The sequence below is a fragment of the Aythya marila genome (genome assembly GCF_965140915.1).
Source record: "Aythya marila genome assembly, chromosome: 19".
Lineage (NCBI taxonomy): Eukaryota > Metazoa > Chordata > Aves > Anseriformes > Anatidae > Aythya > Aythya marila.
Window position 1 is genome coordinate 5,125,642 of NC_139060.1, and position 24,485 is coordinate 5,150,126.

A 24,485-nucleotide genomic window follows, 5' to 3' on the forward strand; every position below is an offset into this window, starting at 1 on the left:
AAACATTTTTCAGCGCTTTTAGCAGAAAAATGGATTTCAAAACTGTTTGGCTTTGTCCCTGCTGTGACCTTCTGTTCTCTTGGTACAGACTTGGGGAGCAAAGAGAGGAAGGCAGTGTTTCTGTCACCAGCAAACTGCCTTTTGATTGTGACTCCTTGAAAGCAAGTTTCCGCCCTCTGAACTCAGCCCTGACAAGTGCTTCTGCAGCACCCAATAACTACACCTGGTAAGGGCTGGATTAATCGCAGTCATGGGCAGGAAAGGAGTGATCCATGCCAGCCATTATGAAGATTTCAATCCCTTGATGGCTTTGTTCATTAAGTGTTCAGAGTTCTGGCGTTTCAAACAAAACAACACAAACAGCTTGGTGAGTATTTTAAAATTTAATGGTCTGATTTTGAGTAGTATTTTCAGACCTAGCATCAGTCTAAGGTTTTAACAGGGCAGTGAGAAAGCTCAGAATCAAACAGCTTCCAGAAGAATCTTCCAGGTAAGATTAAAATGATTTAAAATATTGAACGTTTTACATATTATTATAAAATGATGGCAGCTGGCAGAACTATTTTTCTTTAACCTACATTCTGTAATTTCAGCGGTGGAGAAACGGGTTGGAAGGTGGGTTGTGCTCTTGATTCTTTCAGGACCTGTTTGACTACAACAACAAACAGCTGCATAACATACAAATATAAAATTTCAAACAAGCCAACTTAAAAAAAAATCAGGATTTTTCTTCAATACCTCCAGTACCTTGTTTCTGTAATAAATATTAAAAACCATCATCTTTTACATTACAGAAAATGTTAAATAAGTTATTTACCAAAATACTTTTTTTTTTTTAGTCATTTTTTCTTTCTTTTCTCCAAAGGCTGATTCCGTTAAAGGAGCTGAATGAACCTTTTTACATCAATAAATAGTAAGGCATAAAGAAGCAAACAACAATCCCAGGAAGGTCTGTCTTTATTATGGGAACTTCCTCCTTCAGAGAATCCTTTTTTTGCTGGTATAGGAAGCTGGTTTTTGATTGTCAGGTGATGGGACCTGGTTAGAAAAGCATTAATTATTACTATTTTACAGTACTTCAAATGCACACAATTTATCCCTGGGCTATAATACCTGCAGAAGGATCTGCAAATATGAGTGCCTGTGTTCAGCAGATCTTCAAATTAAAGTGATAAAACCCCTGTAAGCATAAAGACTTTTTTATATCACCAATCTCTAACTCAGGTAGGACTGAGACAGTAGCAGAGCCACTTAGCTGAACAGCTACAGAGCAGAAGGAAGTGCTCAGGAAGGCACTGCTGACGAGGGTAATGGAGGAGAGATTCATAGAAAAGGAGGAAAATTTAAAGGCAGGCTGGGAAATGTACAGCCATTCAGAGAGGAATGGTGTGAGGAGAAGGAGGGGATTTAGGAGTCAGGAAGTATATTACAGCCTTCTGGGAGTAAAGCCTGAACCTTCTGGGAGAAATCAAAGCTGAACTGTGGATACTTAAACACTCAAAGTAATTTAATGCACTGCATTAGCAAATAGCTGTTTGTAGAAGCGTTGCCTATTGGGTCTGTGTTTAAAAAAGCAGAAGCACTGGTTATTAACACATACGCAAGCTTTAAATATGGATGCTTTTTGTGAACTTAGACAGTAGCCAGCTTACTGGACTTTGATCTGGTGGAAATAAACTATTGGATGAAGGACATATGGATATTAGTTTAGGGGAAGTATCAGAAAAGAGAGGATTTAGCTGGCTGCTTGGCCAGTCATAAAACTCTAAATTAAACATCAAATACTGCAGAATACTTATCACACTGAACTGTTGCCACCCAGACTTGATCTTAACATTGTTCCAGTTGCAAATCCAAAGCAAATTGGACTAATTCTACAAATACTACTGGCATTGCAATGTGTATTTCTAATGTACCAAGGAATTAAATTCAAGCAGAAATTTTACTTACTTCCAGGTTTCCTCTGGCCTTCTTCAAGACATCGTGAGTTAAAACCACTGGAAACAAAAAGATGATTACATACTGCATGAGCTTTCCTATATTCTCCATATCCAGGGCTTTTATGACCAAATATTAAGTAAGTATAAATTCACATCTACAACATGAGCAGCAACCAGGCAATTATAGGCAGCCCCTCCACACCACTTCAACTTTCTTACTTAAAAATCCAGATCTCCAGCACAAGCCCTGTTTAGAAGTTCAGGCTGCTGTACAAACCTCCAGCTGCAAAACCTGAGGTAAAGGGGCGATGCTGTACAAGCAAACTCAGTCAGGGAAGAGCAAAAGGCCTTGCTCAGCACCACAGGCAGGTCAGAAGCAGCACCAGCACCAGAATGCCATTTCCTGCCCCTGCTTTGCAGCTGCCACATAATGTGTTTTTCAAATCTAAACTCCAGGGAAGTGTTTTTAAAGTATTTCTGCTGTAACAAGAACGATATATGTGAAAACACAAATAGCTCACCGCTACATTTAACATCGCCGCTACAAACAGACCCCTGAGCCAGCTGACCCAATTCCCTCAATCCAAGGCAAAGGAACACTTTTTGTTAATTTTAAGGGGAGATGGTGTGTGATCTAATGGAGGTTGGGGGAGAGGGAGGAAAATGGTGCAGCAGAGAGGTTATATGGGATGATGGGCTGGGAAGACAACAGATGGTGAAAGAAGTTAGCCTGCTCCTCCGGCAGTTCAAGGACAAAGCAACCTATATGTGCTTAGGGGAAATCTTGTCAGTGGCTTCTTCTGAAGGGGTCCAAGTTTGTCTCTCTTCATTCAGCTAGTTTGCCTCTGCAGGGAGAGAGCAAGACCTGTGAATGGTGGAGGGGATGCGTCTAAACAAAACTGATATTTAGAAATGTCAGGTTAAATATGCGATTCTCTAATCTGTGTCAGCTTCCTAACTGCTGAAAAATACCATTCACAAGTACCAATTTAATATTCCAGTCTCAAAAATAAACAATTTAGCCATAATAAAGATTTTTCATTACAATAATAAGAACCCAACAACTCCAAGGGTATAGCTGTCATGAGATAATTATACCCTTGGCGGATTACTGCAATTTGGCACTGCATTGTTACATGTTCAGAGGTTCAGATGAGGTTTATAAGCATTCCGTTCTCTCGCCCAGAGAAAGCAGACAGAAGACTCCAATCCACAAGAACGTTCCAGTCTCTGCCTCTAAATATATTTAGGAATGCTCAACTAAATAACAGTGGGAACCTGAAAATCCTCAGTGGTGTGCCCAGCTAACAGGATGCTTGGAGAATGAAGGAAGGCAAGGTCACCTACTGGGATGCCTGTGGTTGCTGGCTATCAAAAGGAGAAAGGCTGAAATAAAAACAAGTAAAAGCATCATAATAGAATCCAGCAGCTTCCTATGATTCACCAGTTTTGTTGTATGCTTGGTCAGGAATTTGTATACAGATGCAATTTAGAAACATTTCTGGAATTGGTCTTTAAGGCAAAGGTAACTTGACATCCTTAATTCCCGTAATCAATGAAACTTAGAGAAAATTGTATCTAGGTCTTTCTGTGTAGCAGAGTGCTCTCTGCTCATAAAGAACTCTACTGCTAAATTCATTTCACCCGGCAAACTAGATTTTTCTAAATCAAAAATATTAAATTCAGTACATGAAGAGAATTTAGAGTGTGTGACACTAATAGCGAAGCTGCTGCTAGCTAGGCAGCACTTCGCATTAAGACGATTTCAGAAAATTCAGGTTTCATTTTATTGGGACCTAATTCAGAAGAGTTTGGATGTGTTGAAAAGGAGTGAACAAAATAAGAGGGAGATGGACTGTTTTCTTTTTGAAAGTGTGGATGGGTAGTGGCTGTGGGGATAAGATTTTGGTCCTAAGGCTAAAATCTCTGCTGGGTTACACTCTGCACAGCCTTCCTGAAATTACCCTTTGTGTCTGGCTGAGATGTCACCAGAGCTAGGAACTGACCAAACTGAATCAGTAAATGTATCCCTGAGATATTATTGGGATGGGTATAATAGATACCTCTGATTTTTATATGACAATACCAAACCAAGTTACTTAACTTTAAAACCTACAGAAAACCTAATTTTGGATTTACTGTAAGTAGCTTGCACATCATTTGATATAACAATTCTGAAATAAGCAACCAAAGCCCTGCCCATAAATACTAAAAAAAACAATCTGCAGGCAGAAGATACATGTAATCTAGATATAAAAATTATAGGCTATGGAGCAAAATAACTTTAATTCTTCTGCATTGCATTTAATGACTAGCATAGTATTACAGCCATTTTCCTAACTCTGTATGATATGTAACATTTTGCATTCTAGATTAATTACTGATAACACACATGCCATTCCAGCACAGACTAACAAGTTTTTTAAGTCCTGTCTCTTAAGAGAAGGTAAAGATAGATTATTTTTTTTTTTAAGACTGAAGTGAAATCCTCTTCCTGAAGTACACATATTGCCATAGCATGTAAGCAGAAGAGAGGTGTAGCTCCAATCAAATCTCTTCTGATTAACAGATTAAATTCTAAAGCAGAAGAAATGGATCTCAGAACACTCAGCTGGTCTAGCACAGCTAGAATATAGTCCCTGTCCTAATCGTTATGTTTCCAGATTATTTTCTAGATATGGCTGTTAAGGGTAAAATACCATTTCACAGCATGTCCTAATTTTTCCTTAAAAGACTTAGAGTAAACTTCTGTTTCCCTTGTTCTGAGCCTTCTGTTCTCTCACTCTTCGCACTCTGGTGCACAGTGTTGACAGATCTTTGCTGCTGCTGCTTTGGCTTTTCCCAGTATTCAGCCATCTAATGCTAACTAAAAGCATACTTGCATATTTATCAAGACTGAAGCAAAATCACAGTTTTGAGAAGGACAGCGTCAAAAAGTTTGGCTGGAGTGGTCTACAGCAACAGTAACTTTGCCTCAGTCAGGAACTGTTGTAGGACAGGAAACTAATGTGCAATGGCAGTAACTGAAATGGAACAACTCAACTGATGAGTGGCAGCTGCACGGATTGACACGTTATCAGTTGGTGTGTGAAACTGTGAACTGCTTTTCATGGCATTCTATGCAGCCTTTTGCAGTTGCACAAAATCTTCCTATCTGCATGAGGCTCCAGCAGTTCTGTACTGTCTGAACTTCATGCAGAGGTTGTTCCCACCACCTGAGAGCACACAGAGAAATGGCACTTGCAGCGAGTGCAAAAGAAAGGGCACCTATGTTCATTTTGTTGTTTCCCTCATTTTAGCAGAAGCCATGAATTACAAAAATAAGAACCATAAGAAAGCACGAACTTACACTGGTCGATGATGACTTTCTCCATGTTTTCCTTCAGCTGGTTTGTGGAGTGCAAGCGTTTCACTGTGCTGTGTAACTTCTTCTCCTGCTCAGACAGTTTCTTACGTAATCTAAGTATTTCTGCTTTCATTCCTTCATCCTAAATTCAGAGATGAAAATACTATATTAAAGCATCAAATAAATTATTTTAAATACTGTTAATGTTTAAACAATGTTAATGGCTAAATACTTTTGTACAAGGGCTTCCTTGAGCTTCCTTACAGAATGAAAAACTCCTTTGTCCTTCCACCTTCACTTCCCCAATGACAAGAGACTTCAGTTCTTAGCTGACTTTTAGTGCAACTAGTTTTTCTGCTACTCTCTGAGAAAAGTCTTAACACCAGCACTCGTTTTTCTTTTTGAATTTTCATTCCTCTTTTTCATTTTTTGCTCTCAACTGGAAAACATAATGAAGGCCGATGGGACAGGATCAGCAAGTATCCTGTCTGCCAGGTTGAGAACGTCCAGCTTCCTTCTTCAGTGCTCTGCTAGTAGTTGAGGCTGCCTTAATTGAAAGGCTGAAAGGCATTGAACAAGTGACTGTGACAGTTTTATTGCAAAATTGTTTGACAGTATCATTATTCAAGGTTCAATTTCTACCACCAATTCCAACCAAGTTATGGTCAGTATCCTGTAAAACAGGACTACAAGTAGCCCTGATTCTGTTAGTACCACTGATCTGGATTCTTCATGCAAACCTAAGCTTGTACCTTTTTCTTCTTCTTGTGCTACCTGTTAAATAATAGCATCTTCTAGAATTCTCCACTAGCATTTAGCTCTGTAGAAGAACTAATTACTCACAATTCCTGTGGGCTAACCAGAAGGCAGCGAATGCTCAATATCTTTTAAGAGACATTCTTTCGTATGCTGCATTGAAGACATCAGAAGCACTCTACTGTCCTTAAGATGTCCTCAGTATGTTTGGTAAGAAAATCTAAAAAAGACTCTATCAGACTCCAATTAGGTGCTGTACTGGAAGCTCAAATCTCCCACATGAGGTCAGGTTTTCAGACTGATCCAGATGAAGAAGATTTAGATTGGTATGACAATAAAGCATCAGATGCATCACATGTACACTAAGGCACTTTTGTCTGTATCTGTGATATGTTCTGATACTGCAGCCCAGCCCTACATATAGCTTTCTATACAGATTATACACGAGGATAAAAATGGAAGTATTCACACTTCTCAAGACAGCCCAAATATGGAGCTGAAACATGAGAGAATTATACTGCTTTTCTGATTTTACACATTTAAGAATGCTAGAAAATAACAACAAAAATGTTATTAAAATGATATATAAAGTGTTTGCTTTCCTAGAGCTTTATTTTCTTCAGCAATATCCCACTCTCCTTAAGAAAAGCATACAAAAAATCAGGGGAAAAAAAAATCAAATTTACTTTAGAGCCAGAGTTTGAAACAGTTTCATTGTTGTGTTGCTATCATGACAGTACAGATAATTCACTCCTCGTTCAGTTTATTTTCATTCATTTGCATAGTGCAATCCTTTTTAGTTAAAACGTTATAAAACTTGTCTTGGGGTTTTGTCACACTTTTAAAAAAGAATCCTATTTTACAGCTTAGGCATCCAAACCGTAAAAGAAAAATGTAGCTCAGATCACATCAAAGTTGCTGAAGTTTCTGTTGTTACTGGTATATACATAATCAAATTGAATTTGATTCTACAATAGGGAGTCCAAATCTTTTCTCATTGAAATGAAACATTTGCCACTTGCCTAGGTTTCCTGAATATCACGTAACAAGGTTGAGATTATATCCTTAATATAAAGCATTTTGTAAATAAACAGTATTTTGTAAAGAAACGTACAATATGATCAGGACAGAAAGCCAGTACACATTCAGCCTTAGCCTTTGGTGATGAGAGCTCCTAAAGACTGGGCATCCTGGGTTTGTGATTTTCAAAAGATTGTCCCAAATGGCATGTTCCTAACTGGTGTATGTTCCTTGAACCATTACAACAGTCCAAAAAGGCAAAAATCAAACAAAATGAAACATAATAGTACCTGAGTGCCATGAATAGTACTGTGTACAGCTTTCATCGGAAGGGAAACTCTCCAGAGAAGTTTCAATAAACGTGCAGCCTCTTCTAAAATCTGCTGTACTGTGTTCGTATTCGCAGAAAAGCTATGCAAGGACGCCTGGTCTGGTACCTGTATCAAAGGATCAGACACATTATACTTTACTTTTTAAAAAGTATTAACATGTAATCTTCATTAATGGCTTAAATCCAGTTGGTATTGCACATTTTAGATGATGTACACAGCTCTTGTGTGCCACAGAAGGTAATTTGTTAGTTTACAAAGACTGTTGAATTACACATTATCTGAGAATTTGGGGGAGGGAGGGGATATATCCTAATCAATAACCATGATTAATAATAGATTACATTTACTAGATCTGCTATGCCGCGTGGTGATAGTTGGCAACTCTCTCCCTTCTCCATATGCATTTTGTGCCATGTTATTTGAAAGTCAAATGATTACAGACATCAATTTAAGCAATAGAGATGTTTCTTCCTTAACAGACCCTTTAAACTGTTCCATCTAATGCCAAAATAACTATCATGACACACATAAAATGTATTCCTCTGCTGACAGATGAGAAAACAAAATTGAAGGAATTGCACGAATGTGAAATAAAGGAGAGAAAGAATGCAAGGGGAGCAAATGAATTACCGAAGCAATGATGATACCAAAGGGGGAAGGGTGGTAAAGGAAAAACATTTACAGTTTCTGCCCACATCCAGCATATCATCTGAATATTTATTTAGCATTGTTATCTAACCAGGATCCTCCTGTCACATAAAGTGTCCTGTTTGCTACGCAGTCTGAAACTTCAGTGATGTAAAGCTTGATAGGGAACTGCAAATTGTGAAGTTTACTGCTTTTATCTCTACACCACCAAAAGAAGTTAAAAACTTTGAGGGAATACTTTTTCAGTCTTTATTAGTATCTTAACTAGGTCATTTGAAAACATATAATACTTCACAGAATCTTAAGTGTCATTCTGACATTGTTCTAGTGTACGCATGTGATACAAAGTATTTCAGAATTGTTGTGGCTGCATTTTCAATAGCCTTACTATTTATAACTAGGAAATACAAGCATTTTTAAAAATATCTCCAGTTATAGTGATTCAACAGTGTCAATGAGTAGTCTCCATTCCAGTATTTCATTGGTTTTACACCACTGGCATGTTGTTTGAACCTTCTGATCCAATCCCTTCCTGCTGCAGTTTCTTATAGAATCATAGAAGCATTTAGGTTGGAGAAGACCTCCTTTCTAGTTCATTATTAGCTGCCATGGATGTATAAGGAATGTTCCTTCCCTTTTGTTGAAACTTGTAGGTAGACTTGTCTTACTCCATCCACCCCAAATACACTATCAGGCTGTTTACTGTATCCAGATACTAACGCTACTAAATAAGAAAAAGACAGCATAAGCAAACACTCATTGTTCTCCTGCTTCTAGAGGAAAAGGATGAAATATCTCATTTTTTTTTCCTTTGGTATGTTATTCAATACAAGGCAAACATTTCGTTGCTTTAAGAACCATTATGCTTAATACTACAGTAAGAAAGAGCACCATGGCTTGACATCACTATGTCACGCATGGTGCAGAAAGGCTGATACACTATGTCTCAGAAGATAAGATTTGAACAGTAATGAGATATCCAGGTTCCTAGACTAGCTACTGGTATTTCTAAAGTAGTCAACTGCTCCCAGGAAGTGGAAAAATATCTAAAAGCTTCCCTAATGTAAAACAACTCTCATTGGCATACATCAATCATTAATGTACAGTTATCACCAGGTGTTACTAGAGGGCAGAATACAGGTAAGTGGAGAACTTTATCTGCTATCTTCAATTGTATATTAGATTTCTTTTTTTACTGTCTCATTTCCTTGGTTTATCCCAATCCTCCATTACAAGAGAATTTCCTTAAGTATTTTTATGCTTGGGTTACTGATATATACCCTCACTATGAGCCCTTTCTAAAGCATTTTAGAGATGTATCTGTTTCTTGAGGGTTTTTTTGTTTTATATCATTTCCATTTAACAACTACCAGCTTCTGTAGTAAAAGCAAGTAGTTTCACCTCATTTAAAGTAAAAGTGAGATAGCTTATTAAAGGACCAGAATTAACTAATTTATCCATAGCCTCATTAACCCAGAATCACAAATAGGAGTCTGCATCTAGATGAGACTTTGACTGCCAAGGTTGAGGTGTCCCAACAGAGTTATTCAGTTAATAGTGCCTGCTCCACCATTTACCTGCTTCTTTGTTTTTGTAATCCATACATTTTGCATCTCTAGGTAAAATTCACCATCTTCTAACAGCTTCAACTGCTTACCTTTATGCCAGGCTCCTGCACTTTCGTACCAGTGACCTCTCTCAAAGAAATCTCCATTTCTCCCAAAACCTGTTGCCCTTCTGAAATCTGTTTCCGCAGAGCGTTATAATCCTCAATCAAGCCAAGAACGTGACGCCCATTTTTGTCTGCCCACATACGATGTCCAGGAACAAGACGAGGGGTACATGCTGTACTGGAAGATGAGCTGCTGTCTAAATCATCTTTAGAGGCTGACTGCGTACCTGGGACAGAAAAACAGTATATACTTCTTTTTTTTATCCTTATATGTAGAACACATATATGTAGAACACAGGACTTCTTTCAAACAAACAAGCTGGAACACTGATAGCATACGTGTGTAAGATACTTTTGGATATACCTGTTTTTGCTAGTGAAATGCAGTGTCCGTGCTTCTGCAGCTCACAAATGTTTCTGCTGGCAGCCGGGCATTTGCAAAGATTTTCTGCACATCAAAATGGGAGAAGAGCAGTATAAGTTAACATACGTTAAAAAATCTTTTTAGCTCTACTTCTGTTCCTCTTTTTGCTGATGCTGCACTTAGACTCAGGAAGCAGAGAAACACAGCTAGTTTTCTACTACCATGCCATATATCTTCCAGCCTTCACCTACATTCATTTTTTTAGCATCTGTCCGATGTTCAAGACAGCTCCCAAAATCAAGTCACCATCAGAAAACGCAAAATATACTGGAAATATTTTAATCAACTCCACAAGTATGACACTCCCTATTGTGATGACCCTAAGAAGCCATCCCCATACAGAACACATGAGAGTGCCCAAGCAGAAAGCCCACAGAGAATGGCAGCTGTCCATAAAGGTTATCAGCTATGTTCAGCATCTTTCTGACTTGCACATGGTAATTACGTTCACTACATATTTCAACTGAAGTGTGATTCTTATTGGAAGTGAGACAGTAAGAAAAAAAACAACTCTTGTGTCTCACACACTCTCCCATCCATTCCAGTGCTGCTTGTTTTGTGTGCTGCATGAAGTCATTTAGGTAGGCACGTGCAGCTGAAGTGCATGGAGTTAAAAAGCCCCATTATTATTCCTTCCCACAAGGTGCTGTATACCTGTACAAGCAGTAGGAAGGGAGACTTAATGATGTGCATATGGAAAGCTGTTACTATGCAGACTGCTTTAGCAGCAAGGGAGAGCATTCCCGTGTCCCCTGTATTCCCTGTACATCTATCTTGGGACCATAACCTAAGCCTTAGCATAAGGAGTACATTTTCCCTGATTTGCTAAAACAGTATCACTTAACAGTGATTGAAATAAAGCTAAAATATTCCTCAAGGCCATAAAGGGGACAACTGATTTATACAAAGACCATTTAGTGCACTTATTGATCCTTCTTGAGTCACCATAGCAAATGCTATAGAGCTGTGCATTAAAAAAAAAAAAAAAAAGAACCTCCAGATAAGCAAAAATTATTGCAATTTAACATAGGCATCCTTCCATCCCAGATACTTTCTGCAAATGCTTTTCCTGAATGAAAAAGAAGTGACAGTTGGAGGCTTTAAGACAGTACAGTATGCATTTTACTTCCCCATGCGCTAATAGCTCTAACAGGAAAAGGATTTGAAAGGCTGATGGGCAGCTCCCAAATTGTACAGTTGATGTTGAATAAAGCACTAAGAGCATCTTTAAAGAACAAGGTACAGTTTCTACAGCATAACAAAAGCATGTGTGGCACAGTACCATTCATTCCTGCATAATGCTGAGATTCTTGTTTGAAAAGATAGTTGATATTCACAGCTGACACTGATCCCACTTCCTCCTTCTTTTCTTTTGAAAGCTGTTCCTCTAATTTTTCATGCAAAGTCTTGTTTGTCTCGATGCTTCTTTCAAGCTGTACTCGCAGACTCTGTATTTCAGTCAATAGTTCATGTAAGTCAACTGGATTATTCTGATCTTTTCGAAATTCTTCTGATGCATCACATTTGGGATCTGAGACAATTTCAAAAGAAACACTTAACATCTTCAACAATTAAAATAATATTAGCCATTATCAGAATGCTGAGCAAGTAAATTATAGCCAGCTTTATCCTCAATATTAAGAATTAACTACAAACAGCATTAAGATAATGGTTTGACAAAAAAGCATGTCTTAATTGCTTCAACCCTCAAAAGATTTAAAGAGCTGAAAATTATTTTTTACTTTGTCCATAAAAGCTAATAAGTCTCATGCCAAAAGCAAAAATATAATAGCAAGAGAAGGAAGAGGATTTACAAAATTTTTATATTACTGCACAGTCTGGGGAAAAAATAAATGGGTGATCTTGGAGTGTGGAGGAGGGATAGAATACAATTGTGAGTTTAATTTTATACACTGCAGAAAAAAAAAAAGAAAATAGTAATCACCTGGCAACCACAGCAACAAATTTGAACCTCAAAAAAGCAAGGGCTGCATTTGTCTTTTCATAGAAGGCGGTCAGCACACAAACAATTCCATGTATTCCCCCATGCTGAAATCAAACTGTTCTCCACATAGTGGAAAGGATTCAAGAGCATGAGGTGGGTGCTGCTGCTCTCTAATTACGTTACTAGTTCTGCAGGAAGGTTGCTTCTATCCCTGAGCCAGCCTTGGCTTAAAGCCCTACGCCAACAGGGCTGCTCTGCTACAGCTAGGCATGAAATACAGCTTTGGCAGGGCATATTACTGAAGGTAGAAAGAAGAAAATAATCAACTTTTATAAGAACTTTACAGGGAAAACTAGCTGGATCCTGTGTGCAGTACTGAGCAGTACTCCACTTTTTTTAACTACCCATGCTACCAGCTGCTTGGTGTTCTAACTTCCTTAAAAGCACTGGAAAGAACACATGTAAGTCTCATTCCTTCCCCTCACCTTCCATGACAGACAAGTGGGCAGGAAATTATTAAATGTCTTATTCAGAAAGCAGTTCCAGTGCTTCTCTCAAGCCCCAGGGAGAAGACACTACCCTCATATTCAGGCAAGGGTAAGCACAAGCTACCTGAGTAAGCCCTACCCATGGGGAAGCAGCAGCATGTTTTCAGATGAAAACTAAATACTCAACAACCCCCACCAAGTTTATTCAGCCTGAGCAACTGTACTTTTAATATTTGGGCTTAGCTTAACTAAAAAGGTAAAGGGAATTTGGGTGTGCCTAATCAGAACATAATCAAGTATCTCAACCTCACAGTTACATTTCCAAGTAAAAAGCAGCTTTTTATCATCCAGCTGTTGCTTCTGCTTTGCACAGCAGACCCAAGCAGAAACAAAGAAATAGCAATCCAGCCATACTGTCCTTTGACAAGATCTTACTCAGAGGGAAGGGATGCATGGGTCAAGACATCCCTTGTGCATTTATACCTGTGCTCTTCCTTTTTGCTTCTTCCAGCTTTTCATAAACCTTGATCTCAGTTCGCAGCGACTGCAGTAACTTCTCATTCTCAGAGAGCTGACGTTGCTTTATGTTCATTTCTGTTTGCAACCTGTTAAGTTCCAATAAAATGCTAAGTTAACAGTTGAATTTTTATCCTTTATTTCAAAATCTAGAATCCACTCCCCCTTCCCCCACAATTCTTCCCTTGCCTTTTGAATACATCTATGCACCTCATTAGTGTTAATGGCTATGGCTAAACACATGGATGTCACACTGACAATTTTCTTCCCTAAAAGAATGTCTAAATGTGGACAGAATCAATACCTGTTTAATTCATTACGACTGCTGTAAATTTCACATGTCAGATATTTGGTTTCATCCTCCTTTTTGCCAATTTGTTTTTGCAACCTTTCATTTTCTTTCTTGATGCATTCATAATCCTCATGAAGATGCTCAATGATTGCATTCTTTTTAGAAAGAGATTCTCTTAACTTTTCATTTTCCTTTTGTTTATCTGAAACAAGAAGAAACACAAGTTATTTGTAATGCCCACAACCCACTAAAGCGATGCTCTTTAACAAAATCAGCTTTTTTAGAGACTGTCAGAAAATAACAGCTGCTTTTCTGAGTTTTAGGATTTCAGTATTTCAATTTTCTATTGATTTTTGCTAGATACATTTTCTGTAACAGTGCAACATTTAACTCCCAAGATTCACAAAGGGTTCCATAAAAGAGCTCAATAAACAACTGTGTATGGCTTCATACGCCAAATTCCCCCGCTACCTGGAACTGGTCAGAAGGATGGCATTCAAAAACCAGCGGCAGCAGTTTCCCAAAGAAGGCTGTGAACTTTGCTAATCCTCACAAAATAATAAATTTGACTTCTCTTTTGGAAGAAAAGAAGTCAGTAGGACTGCTCCAGGGAGCAGAATCCACGCTCCTCTTTGTCCCTCTGTCCTCTCCTTCCCAGCCAACTGTATGCCAGCAGTCCCTTCCTTGGCACAAGCAGTTCCCTGTGACAAAGAATTGTTGGTAGGGGCAACTGAGCAAATCGGAACAGCTGCAACCAGAGAGGTTTATAAGGACCCTAATTTTGTTGTGACCCTACATTCAGTATTAGAAAAGGAAGAGGCACCCTTGGCAAAGAAACAGCAGAGCGGAGTCATTCCAACTCCCAGCTGTTAGAAAATCATTTCCTCATCTTCTATGAAAGGCTATGAAAACGGTAATCCCCGGGTGCTGTTGAAAAGGTGCATCCTCAGCCTTTCACTTCTAAAAGGCTAAGCTAAGACAAGACAGAAAGCACCTGAGAAGAAAACAAGCAGGAAGTATCCATGAGGCTTTTCTTCTCTAGTGCCTCCAGGAATAAAAGGAAAAGAACTCAAACTCCAGAGACACTGACATTATTTTAAATCTCAAGGTTGACAATGTGTTATTCACTATGGTTCTTATAAAATAAATAAATAAATAAATAAGAAACTCGGATATTATCAGATCATATTGTCAGATGTGGAAACAAACAAAAGCAGTAATACATTAACAAAAAGCAGATTGTAAACAAAACAATAAGCAACAAGAGGCACTAAAAGAGAGGACTTTGGAACAGAGGCAAGGAGAAAAAAGAATTAAGAAAATGGTAATGAAAGGCAAAGGGAAGAAAAAGAACATGTAAAAAGAAAGGAATGTAAAAAGAATGGAGAAATGAAATCACACATCAAATGGAAAATGCTACAAATAAACAGAGAGAAGGAACATTACTGCCACTCCTTTATCACGTTAACTTCAGTACGAATGCTTACGGTTGAGCACAGAATTTCAGGAGTGGGAAGAATGGAGAAGCCAATTTAATGGACTGTAAATACTTTATTGTTTTCTGATTTGGAATGAGTTGTAGTCTACTCCTGTAAAGCACAGTTTTGCATTTTACCTCTGGATCCTTTTGCTAGCATTGCATTCAGAACTTGATTTTGCTTCCTCAGGAAACGTACTTCAGAAGTCAAAGAATTATCCTGCACTGAGCCACGGCTGAAAATGTTTGCAGAACCTATAAATATATACATAAAAGATGATTTATGAGTCATCTCTAGGTCGTTAACGATTAAACTTTCCAGACAAGAACAATTTAAAAAATCACAGAAAAACATGTTATGAAAGTATTTATCCCCTCTGTATTTTGAAGGTTATCCTTACAGACTGAAAGGCAGTTCAGGTTAATGCCAAGTAACCCAAAGCCCTGCATCACAAGTACCTCCCACTGCTGGACAATAATTACCAAAATTGCAGAATTATCCCTGGAAGTCTTTAACTATCAGACAAGAATGCAACAGGGCAAAACACAGGAGCACGTTGTGACATTGCTATTCTTTTAAAATAATGCACACTGTACCAAGGTTCACCCATATTTCTGTATTGCTTGGTTCATACTCTGTTGTATTCACTGAAACCACTGCAAAGGACTGCTAGATTTTACAAACTAATTAACAGTGGGTAATGCTGGAAGTAACAAGCCTGTTTATCCACATGGTACCATGCCAGTTGGGAGCATAGGGCTGGAGTCACCATCTCTGCTTCTGATTACAACCTGAGAACCCATTTATAATAGCAGGGATGAGGACTGGTACCTTAATTTCAGCTAATTTAGATTTATACAACTGGGCCAGTGTTGATCGACCTAGGGCTTCCATCAATAACCCCAGGGAGGAACAGGCACCTCCAGAGCGTGATCCACCCGCCCTACCCTCTCCACATCTCCGAGGCTGAGCTGTGCTCCAAAGGGATGTACTTCTCTCCAGTGCCTCCAAGAGGAATGCTTGGAATCCAATCAGTCAAATTCCAGCCTAGGTAATCCTCATTATGTCCAGTATTTACACTGCTTATCCCCCAGCGGTGTGTACAGTGCATCCTGAGAGCTACCATATTCCACTCGCAAGGCAACTGCCTCTGAAATGCAAGTCAAGTAATTGCTATTGCCCTTTCTAACCTATTTATAGTCAGTAAAACACTTCAGGACCCACTGGAATTAACATTACCATTAAAAGTGTTTTTCAGCTGATTGGTTATCCCAGTATCTACAATGCTTTAGTGCTTGAGATAACTGCATGAGTGTCAACTATTTGGTTAATAGAGAAATAACCAGCTGGCAAAAAAATTAGCTGAATGTGTGAGGAGGATGCCTTTCAGCTCTGGCAGTTCAATTCAATTTGATGTGCTGCACTTCCTCTGAATAATCTCATTTTATTGTAATCCCAATTGAAGCTTTTACCAACTACCTAACTGGGATGTAGTGTGCCATGATATGCACCTCTTGTCGTTACTGAAAGACTCAAAGGCTCTAGAAGTCTGGCACTAATGGCATTTTACTATCTATATGTTAAAGAGTTGAGGTAGCTATGTGAACTCAAAAGGCTTTTTCCTTTCAGATTTTAACAAAGCAATTCAACTTGAAGTGGCAAGGCTTGATGGTCTCATCTTGATTCTAATTTAATTTATTGCCCATCACCCAGCTTTATTCTATTTGAAAAGTTATGCTATCACAATCCTACTGAAAGGCTTTAGAATATAACTATTAGTTATCTTACATAATAAGGGATAATGTAGAGCCAGTGGTAATAAGGCCACAATCCTGCAATTTGACCCACTACTGAGACTACTACTTCTGTGCAGAGCCCTGCTGACATCAATTACGCTCTCCATAGATGCAAAGGTCCATCCAAGCAGAGTACAGTGAAGCATCAGGGCCTACAATTGTGAAACACTTGAGTTTTCATTATGTTACGTGCTGAAAAAGTGAGTGCTAAGGAAGCCTACCTCGAAGGTTTCAAAGGAAGCACTGACTGAAGGGCAGGCACTACAGAAAATCACTGCATGGAGGAAGGAAGTAAATACTCACTCCCAAACAAAGCAAAACAAAGGCAAACTACAGCAGAAGATAAGTCTGAGGATATACATTAGTTACTTAGGGGTTAAAAAAAGCAAACAACCCCCTCCCTTTTAATGCTAACTGCTGTTAATAACATTTGAAACATAGGAAATTCAAAATTAAACCTTTGATTTTATTTTGATGCCTCACATTTGAAATGATTGAAGCAATTATTTCAGATCTACTTGCACTGCAAATCTCAGCTCTATAGTAATGATGTAGACATTACTAGCTCTTGTGTCATTTATAGAATACTAGAAGCCCAGAGGCATTTAAATACTTAGAAAACCTGCTTAATAAAAATAGTATGGCAAAAATAGTGGCTAGGTGTGTGTATATACATACAATATTTATCAGATAGACAAGAGTAATTCAATATATTGACTTTCTTTGAACCAACATCTCAATATCAACTGAATTTAACAGGCTCCCATCAACAATTAAGTACATTACACCTTATTTGGCCTCTTTAAAGGAAAACAGATTAAAGGTAATAAGTTAAAAGTTAAAAAAAAAGCTGTTTTGAATGATTATGCCTGCCCCAAAGCTAAAATCTCCTTGAACTTCACTTAGGAACTTCTTTTTACACTGAAAGTCAATTAATATATAAAAATATATATGCATATACATATATTACAAAAATAAATAGCATCACTAGTAGAGGAGAGAACGCACATATCTGATCCCATGAAAGAAATCTTCAAAACTGAGAGAAAGTGCTGAAAGAACACAGTAACAGACAGGAACTGTTGTAACACATACTTGTTTTTGCCTTCCTTTTGGAATTTTTTCCTCCATGCATTGGTAGATGCACTAAGGCAACAAGAAGACAGATGGAAGGCATAAGACAGTTTATAAAGAAAATATACTTTCCCTGCATTAATGGATGCCCTTGCCAGAATCTTTATGAAGCTGTAAAAGAGCTGGAAGTGTTTCAGTGTGGTTATTTCTAGAGAACAGTATGCCTTTCCAGCAGCGTAAATACTTCATGAATGAAATGGATGCTTTTTTATACACCTTTCCATCAGTGTAAATTATTCCTGAAAGCAAACTGCTATTTGTAGGTAGTATCCATTTAAACAACAACAGAAATGGATCACGGGTATGATGTAAAACATAATGAATCTAATGTCAATATTAGTGAAACTGAGTAAGAGGAAAGCATATATGTATTTATTGCCTGCTTCCACTCTGAGTAATATTGCATATTAATCAACACTCCTATAGGGGGAAATGTGGGAAGGAGAACACGAACAGAGAGAGCAAAGTGTGGGAAAGTATGCCTGGTGCTGTGGGCATGAAAAGGTGCTACAAAACCATCCTTACTGAGAGCCTGGCTATCTTTTCATGGGAAGTTCCAAATGCACCACAGAGCTCAGCTTTCAAAGATGCTGAACACTAACAACAGTGAGCAGTGACTCTGAATTTGCATGCCTATTTTTAGTATTTTCATCCACTGCTTTATATTAGAGCTTGGAATGAAAACCAACTAACTCTATGTTGACATTTGCATCAGTTTGTCAGATAATTCTCATTAAAAACGCTCGATGTCATTTTGTGTAGAACATATTTATCACACCAAGCAATTCAAATGACAGAACACCATGGACTAGGCTCTGTGCTCTACTGCAGCTATTTCAACTTTGTATTTAACAAAATCTGCCTTTAAAGCAGTCAGAGAACTCCTGAGAAGTCATCTCCACCAGTCCTGTTCACAGGGGCAGTGTACTGTCCACCCTGAGTGTACAGAGACTAGAGGTAGGACAGTTATTCCACAGCATTCCTACTTTGTACCAATAGCAACAATGCGATTTGGAGCAAGTCACCTCCTCTATTCATTCTGGGCCCAGTCCCAACTGAAATTATGTTGATAAAATTGGCTCTCGCCTGCATCTGCCCCTGGCTGGACGTAGCAGAGAATTAAAAGAGGGTGACATCCTAACATCCAAGTCCATTATAACAATAATGATATCCTAAAGGCAAAAGAAAACAGGCTGGTTGTTGATAACCGAACTAGAAGGCCTTTCAATTTTCTGGATGAAATTCAACCACGGTATCATCAAATGGCATAAAACTACCTAGTAGCACTGCAGACCTGTAGTCCTGTTCTCTTAGCAATATGTGCAATTGTAGGTTTGCAGCTTTGAGGTGGACCTGTATCCCACAGAAGATTTGTGCATCTCTACTGGACACATTGCAAGCAGTGGAGTCAAGGAAGAGGCACAGGGTGCATTTGGAAGCATGGAAAAGCTGTGCCTGCTGATGTCAGCTCAAGACACAGCAGTATTCAGAGAAAGCCATATAATTTTCCAGATGTAATGGGATGGGTTTTACGCAAAAAAAGGACAGAAAACGTTTCCTACAGCATTTACTCCCTCAGGCTTTATGCAGGAAAGGTGGATTTATTTATCAGGAAAAAAAATCTTACCTTGATCTAGTTCTTTGTCTGTTACTTGTCTCTCAAGCTGTTTCCTCAGTCTCTCGTTGTTTTTTATGGAGTACTCTAAACGTTGTCTCAGGATTCGAATTTCTTGAAGATGTTCCATTAATAACTCTGAATAAACCAAGAGACCACTTCTTATTTAGAGCAAATGATTGTATTCCTTTCTGCTGTGTACTCTTGTCAAACCTCATGTGTGTTAGTACTAAAAAATGACACTGAACTGTTCAAAATGTTAGACACTAAATATCTGGCTCCATAACAAGTTTTTTTTTTTTTGCCATATAGGGCACAAAACACACATTCACTGAAAACTACTCCAAAATGTAAATTAAACAATAGTCCAGTTTTAAGGCTTTTTAAACATCAACTTCCTACAAAACTGTAGCAGATCACAATTTTGTGTAGTTAAAACATTGCCTAGACTTGGGAATATATCCTAAGTTCTGCAATACAGCTTCAGTTCAGACTCAGCACAGCAATAGTACACATTTTTCCTTATAACAATAGGAAGCTTACCAGAGGAACTCAGATATAAATTTGACTTTGGCTTACACAATGCATACCTTAATAAATAAATCTGTTCTATCAAGTTTCATTACTGTACCTGTTCCTTCTCGCTTTGCCATTCTACAATTTTTCTTCCATTGGCTGTAAGTTTCAGCTTTACTCAGGAACTTATCTGTTCAAACTGTCACTATCTTATTTGTCAGTTTATCCATGTCATACACTCCTGGTTTACTCTGCAATATTTTTCTCCTGAACAGTACATGCTATCTCAGCTATTAAATTTTCATCGTTGCCTATAACAAACTACTGCAAGTATTGCTTGTGCTTAGTGAAACTATCCAGGTCAAACATGACACCGCTTATTAATTATGCAGCACTTACAATTCTCAAGGAAACACAACACTGGCTTTTATAAAATTAGAAAACCTCTCTTTTTCAATGCAATAATCTCTTGACAATTGTCTATTTTCCCTCATAACTTGTCTATTTAAAGACCGTCTAGAGTACTGTAAAAGATGATAGTATAAAACAACAAAGACAAAATATCATAGTTAATTTTGTTTCAAACAGGAGGTAGTTCAAATCGCTGTCATCTCTGTATGCCTTATTACTGAAATTGCAATGATTATGCAAGATACTAGAAAGCTGAAGCAGACAAACATTCTTCATTATTTCTTAATTAGTTCCCTCGTGTCTTATTTATCACATTTTCCCAATATCTAGTGAATCTTCATTGGGAAAAAAAATTACCTGGGGGAAACTTATTTGACAAAAGCGCCAGTGTGCCATGCTGTCCTTCTCCTGGGTTGTGTCTGTGCTCTGGTGATCCAAGAGATGACTTTTCTGACAAATCAAAGTCAGACAAGCTATGAAGAGCAGATGGTACAGGTGATTCATCCTTAAGTTGCTGGTACATTGTGGTGTTCTTCTCATTCTCCCTTTTGAACAAAGCAAAATGTTTTAAATTACAAAAATTATTTTATTGTTTCAGAAGCATGAACTGAGAACACGGTGTCATGTTTACAGGACTCAGGTTAGGCAAGTGACTTTATGTTACCAAATATGACAAAGAACTATGCATTAGAGGAAGGTATCAGGTCTGAAAATTAAACCTCACTACATCAGCAGGAATAATCAATAAACTTCAAGCCTAGTGTTCACGTTCCAGTGCTAGCTGAGTCTGCTTTGCATTAAGGGGATCTGAAATTGCCTTAAACAGGCAACTGAGGATTTCTGTAGTACAAAAGAATCCCAGGCTGGCATAAAACCAACATGAGCAGCATAACAACAACACAGGCTCTCTTCACCTTCACCCTTATGCTTCTCTCTTCAGCATGAGGGTGTTTTGAAAATGAAGTTCAACACCACTGTACTCTGGTGATCCTGAGCCAGCCCCAAGGTCACGCAAACAGAAGAACTACCCTTCCTGGCAGCTGCAATTAGGATTATATCTAAATACACACCTTGGTGTATTCAGCACAAGAATGAACATTTTATGTTTGTTCATGAAAGGAAAAAGCTTGGTAGCATGAAGTCTCATCTCAGTATCTCAGCCCTTTGTTGAGAAGCAGCAAAAAAAAGCCCAGGTTTGTTTTCTATGAATATTCTGTTAACAGAATGGATATTAATGAAACAGGCACCGTAAACAAAGCACTCACCAAAAAGTAAGACAGTTGAAGTTGGACTACAAAATATAGAGCATCCTTACCAATTTATCAAATAACATGGTATTTAGGTAACATGAGTTAACTCTTACCTTTGAGCTAATTCATAAAGTATAGTAACTTCTGCACCTACTGACTCTTCTGCAAAGCAAAAACATCTGATTAAAAACAGATATTGAGAATAACACTTCTTTCCCCTCCATCTTAAACTATTTATATATAGAATGGTAAATTAATGAGAATTTACAGAAGCCAACAGACACTCAACACATTGTGCATTAATGTCAAATACTGTACGTGAGCAAAACTATTTATGGCACAGCAAGAAAGCAAAACTTTCATTGGTGTTCAAAAAATGTCTAAGGAAGGACTATGCAACATATGTGCCAGGTTTTACAGCCTTAGTGTTTTAGTTATCACACAGAGTTGAAAAGTTGTGCTATACTGCAAAAGGATTGGGGTACACATCGCTGCTACTGCATTAAAAATTGCAAAAGAACAATTTCATCTCACTTGGATTTTTTCCATCTGGAGCCAGGCTAACCAGTTGTCCTTAGCAAACAGGCATGCACAGGACTCTTCCTGCAATATTCTCAGTGGCACAGAGTCAGCATAAGCACAACTCAGTGCTAGGGACCTGGACTCAGACACTAATTTGAATTAGGAAATAAGAGTTGTGTGGTGTCACCTTGGCTCCCCATACTGCAAAATTTTTGTGCAATTAAGCAAAAGTGGCAGGCAAGAGTTGCACAGCTGAAATTTCTGGGGAATGAACTGAAGGTCAGGATGGAAATGCAGAGACAGACGGTTGTTTATGCTTCTTCTTTACAGTCAATTCTTAGTAAGCTGAATGTTCTTTATCGCCCTACAAACTTCACTTTATTTTAATGTGTGATTCAATGCAACACCATTGTGTTAGATATATTGAATTGTCTCAGTTGTCAGTGACTTTTCATAGTATATAGGATACCATCTGTTGGCTTGATGCTTTTTTTTTTTAAAGACATTTAATCTTTATTCACAACACAGTCTTCTTATTTGTAATGCAAAGAATCTCTGTAGCCACTGAAATCATTGAAGACACTCAATCTTTTATTACACTGCTATGACACACTAGCCGTAATACCTTTTTCTCATATACAGCTTCCTTCTATGAACAATCAAAACCAGCAAAATGCTGCCACTATCTTTAAAGAAAGGCAGAATACAGATCATTCTATGGCTAGGACCTGAATGTTTCAGAGCAAAATGATCTTCTAGAACCAATTTCAAGAAGATGTAGGGGTCAGGGTCCCTATTTTAGGCCACTTCAAGTGTTTGGCTAAAGATGTCAGTTTTGCAGCTGACATCTGTGGAAGCACTGCCAGCTGTTGGGAGAGAAACAGCCACACTTGTGACGTTAGGGCTAAAATAAAACTTTTATTAAACCATAACCACGATGTTTTGAACAGTTCAAGTAAGCATGTGTATAAACAATTCAAAATGGAAGGTGCCAATATGGAGGGCAACTACCAAATTAAAATCCAGTCTTTTTGGAGGATTACAATTTTATATTCCAAGGCAGTCCTCCATATAAAACATTTAAAGCAATGGAAAGAGGAAGTAAACGTTTTATTTACACACAAACAAAAAATCTACACATTTTGAGAACACTACCACGCCTCAAACAACAAGCACAAAACACTGCTACTTACCATACAGGAATTTCCTTTGCAGCTTCTCAAACAATAGAACGCTTTGATTCAGCTGCTCACGGAAGCCTTCAGCAACATAATAATCTACATCACTGGCTTGAAGCAGTTCCTCAAAAGCTTTAATAAGGCTCGTCAGATGTTGATGGTAAGTGACACAACCACCGCGGATCTCTTTAATTTGTTGGTGTTGAAAGGAAAGCTCTTGAGCTTGCGAATGAACTAATGAATCATATCTGAGAAAATGAAATTATCTTTGAAAGCAATTTTCTGACCATAAATAACATTTAAATATAAATAAAAAGTGAATTAAACTTATATTTCTAAGCTATAATTTTATGTGACTCAATTTTCTTTTAAAATGCTTTTACAGCCACAATGACAAATATATTGTCTCTAACTGTTGAGTTTTGTATTTATGGGCATAACTTGGGGGTTATTATCCTTCACTTAACTGCTTCATTTGTAAGATGTGCAGAAACTAAAATGATGAACTTGTTTGTCTGCCTGGAAGTAACCTGGATGGCATGCAAAGGTGCCAAAGCAAAGCAAATAAGACTGAATACATGAAGAGAATTTTTAAAATTACTCTTATTTTTTTCCTGTTTTTTTAATTCAGTATAGAAGATCAAATGGAGCTGTCCCTTCTGAAATTGTATACAGTGGCTGCCAGGAGCACAATATTGGACTTTTTGAGCTCATGGTTTCATCTAGTCTGACAAATCCTACATATCTCTGAGGGCTTATTGCCAGAGATGTGCCCATGACAACTACTGTAGTGTCCAAACTCTTCTCCACAAGCTAAGGTATAAATTTCAATTCAGATCAATTGAATTTATTCTGCACTTGTGATTATAGACATCCCCTTTATAATGTAACTGTCTGTATCACACATCTTTTTACAGATTCATCCATTAGTGGAGGGAGTGAAAAGGGGGAGAGGATCTGAAAAAGTGCACAAAGTCAAACAAAAGAGTACGTAAACAAAATGTATGGTGGTGTGAGTTGTTATGCAATTTTTGTTGTCGTTTATATAGGAAAAGATATGTAACTCATTTTGGGTCTCTCACTTGTGACTCATGTTGTTGTCCTAGACAGTGGCCATAAAAACCTCACAGCGATCCACGCCACCACATTGCTTAATTTACAGTTAGATCTCCCTTTGTAATATGACAGAGTTGTATTTTCAAGGTA

General features: G+C 38.0%; 1 protein-coding gene across 1 annotated transcript in view; it reads right to left on the minus strand.

Moving 5' to 3' along the window:
* Positions 1 to 232: 232 nt before the first annotated feature.
* Positions 233 to 24,485, minus strand: part of CDK5RAP2 (CDK5 regulatory subunit associated protein 2) — a 79,287-nt gene continuing 55,034 nt past the window's right edge. The window contains 14 exon segments of the mRNA XM_082775421.1: positions 233 to 1,038; positions 1,951 to 1,997; positions 5,290 to 5,428; positions 7,353 to 7,499; positions 9,700 to 9,941; positions 10,079 to 10,162; positions 11,421 to 11,669; positions 13,055 to 13,176; positions 13,392 to 13,581; positions 14,995 to 15,111; positions 19,415 to 19,540; positions 20,687 to 20,874; positions 21,693 to 21,741; positions 23,295 to 23,527. Coding sequence (XP_082631547.1) covers positions 979 to 1,038; positions 1,951 to 1,997; positions 5,290 to 5,428; positions 7,353 to 7,499; positions 9,700 to 9,941; positions 10,079 to 10,162; positions 11,421 to 11,669; positions 13,055 to 13,176; positions 13,392 to 13,581; positions 14,995 to 15,111; positions 19,415 to 19,540; positions 20,687 to 20,874; positions 21,693 to 21,741; positions 23,295 to 23,527 — 1,993 coding nt within the window. The 3' untranslated portion in view covers positions 233 to 978.